General features: G+C 59.0%; 2 protein-coding genes across 2 annotated transcripts in view; one reads left to right on the top strand and one right to left on the bottom strand.

The window, feature by feature from the left end:
- Positions 1 to 525, bottom strand: part of LOC103766802 (interferon-induced transmembrane protein 1) — a 1,543-nt gene extending 1,018 nt beyond the window's left edge. Inside the window, exon 1 of the mRNA XM_029965736.1 lies at positions 2 to 525. Within this exon, the coding sequence (XP_029821596.1) occupies positions 2 to 179 (178 nt within the window). The 5' untranslated portion in view covers positions 180 to 525. The remainder of the gene's footprint in view (position 1) is intronic.
- The window catches only part of B4GALNT4 (beta-1,4-N-acetyl-galactosaminyltransferase 4), a 20,935-nt gene continuing 19,533 nt past the window's right edge, over positions 291 to 1,692 (top strand). The window contains 3 exon segments of the mRNA XM_029965728.1: positions 291 to 326; positions 827 to 846; positions 1,267 to 1,373. Coding sequence (XP_029821588.1) covers positions 291 to 326; positions 827 to 846; positions 1,267 to 1,373 — 163 coding nt within the window.

The following is a 1,692-nucleotide window of genomic DNA, read 5'->3' as shown; positions in this document are numbered from 1 at the left end:
TTGCCGTACAGGGTGGTGAAGAGGGACCAGACCAGGTGGTCTCGGGGGGGCAGCTGCTCCTCCTCCACCGTCACCGCCGTGGTCGTGGTCGTGCTCATCCGGGGCAGCTCCTCCATGTTCACCCCCGTGGGCAGCACCTCGTAGGGTGGCAGCGTCTGCTCCATCCCGAGGCTCTTCATGCACACCGGCGGCGGCACAGGGAAAACGCCGTGGTCGAGGAAGGAGGTGGCACGGGAGGGGGGGTTTAGGGCGGTCTCACCGACGGCTGTTTCGTTTCCTCAAGACTGAGGATGGGGCGGGAAAAGGCCGCCCCTCCGGACGTCCCGGTAAGGGCGGGAAAAACCCTGGACCCGTTTTCCTCGTCCCCTCCTTTATCCCTTTTTCTGTACCTGTTTCCTTGTCCCCTTCTTTATGCCTTTCTTTACCCCTTTCCCCTCTCCTTTCTTTGCCCCTTCGTTTGCCCCCCTCTTTCCTTGTCTTCATCTTTACCTGTTCTTTGCCCCCTTTTCACTTTACCCTACTCTTTCCCTTTTCTTTCTTTGTCCTCTTCCTTTCCTGTCCCTTTCCTTGTCCCCTTTTTTGACCCCTTTCCTTGTCCTCTTTCCTTCTGTCCAACCTTTACCCCACTCTTTTCCCTGTCTTTCCCCCCCCCCCTGCATTCTTAGTTGTCCTCTTCTTCCCTTGGCCCCTTCTTTACCCCCTTTTTTGCTCGCTTTTTCCTCCCCCCTCCTGCTTTACCCCATTCTTTCCCCTTCTTTCTGTACCCCCTTCTTTGCTCCTCCTCTTTCCTTGGCCCTATTTTGTCCCCGTCCTTGTCCTCCCCCAGATGGCCACCTGGGGACAACTGTGAGCGTTTTGGGGTGCGTGAAGAACAGACCCTAAATAGGGTCCCCTCCACACGGCACCGGCCACTCCCTCTGGCACCCCCAGCCGCCTGCTGCCGCAGTTTGGATTCTTGGGATGCAGCTCCATGGCCCCTGGAGTTTCCTCTTACTGAAATCCCCCTCCCCAACTGTTGCACCAACAGCCTTTACGGTGTGAGAGTGTTTGAACTGTGTTAATGCGCCCGAATCCACCGGATACACCGTCCTGTAAGGAGGCAATAACATTTTTCTGGCAAGTCCGGGAATGTTTGTGCTTAAATAAACCAAACAAGGACAGCCCGGTCCTGGAAACAGGGATTTGGTTTCTGAGAAGTGCAGCCCAGGGCTGCCCTCTAGTTTCCCCAGCCGTGAGTGTATTTTTCCCCATAATAACTGATTACAGCGAGGAGGAGCCGCTGCCTCAGCCTGTGGAACGGGAAAGGAGGGGGAAAATTCCATTGTTTTCACCGCTGCGCTGCGGAGGGAAGAACCAGCCCGCACATCGGTGCAGTGAGTTGTGGCCGGTCTCAGCCCGGCCGAGCACAGGCGGCTGGGGGGGCACAGGGCTGTGACCCCCGGGGTCTCTGCATCCCGCGAGGGGGATCCTGGGGATCCCGGCACCCATGGAATCCCTGCATCCAGCGAGGGGGATCATGGGGGTCCCAGCACCCAGTGTAGAGGATCCTGGGGATTCTGCTCCCCGCGGGATCCCCGCACCCAGCAGGGGGGCTCATCCGAGGTATCCCCGCACCCCATCCCGCGGGATCCCCGCACCCAGCGGAGGGGCTGATGCAGGGTATCCCCGCACCCCATCCCGTGGGATCCCGCA

This window comes from Manacus vitellinus, unplaced genomic scaffold (genome assembly GCF_001715985.3).
Source record: "Manacus vitellinus isolate BGI_N305 unplaced genomic scaffold, ASM171598v3 scaffold_118_pilon, whole genome shotgun sequence".
NCBI lineage: Eukaryota > Metazoa > Chordata > Aves > Passeriformes > Pipridae > Manacus > Manacus vitellinus.
The sequence above is the reverse complement of the archived record's forward strand: the minus strand, read 5'-3'. Positions and strand labels throughout refer to the sequence as shown.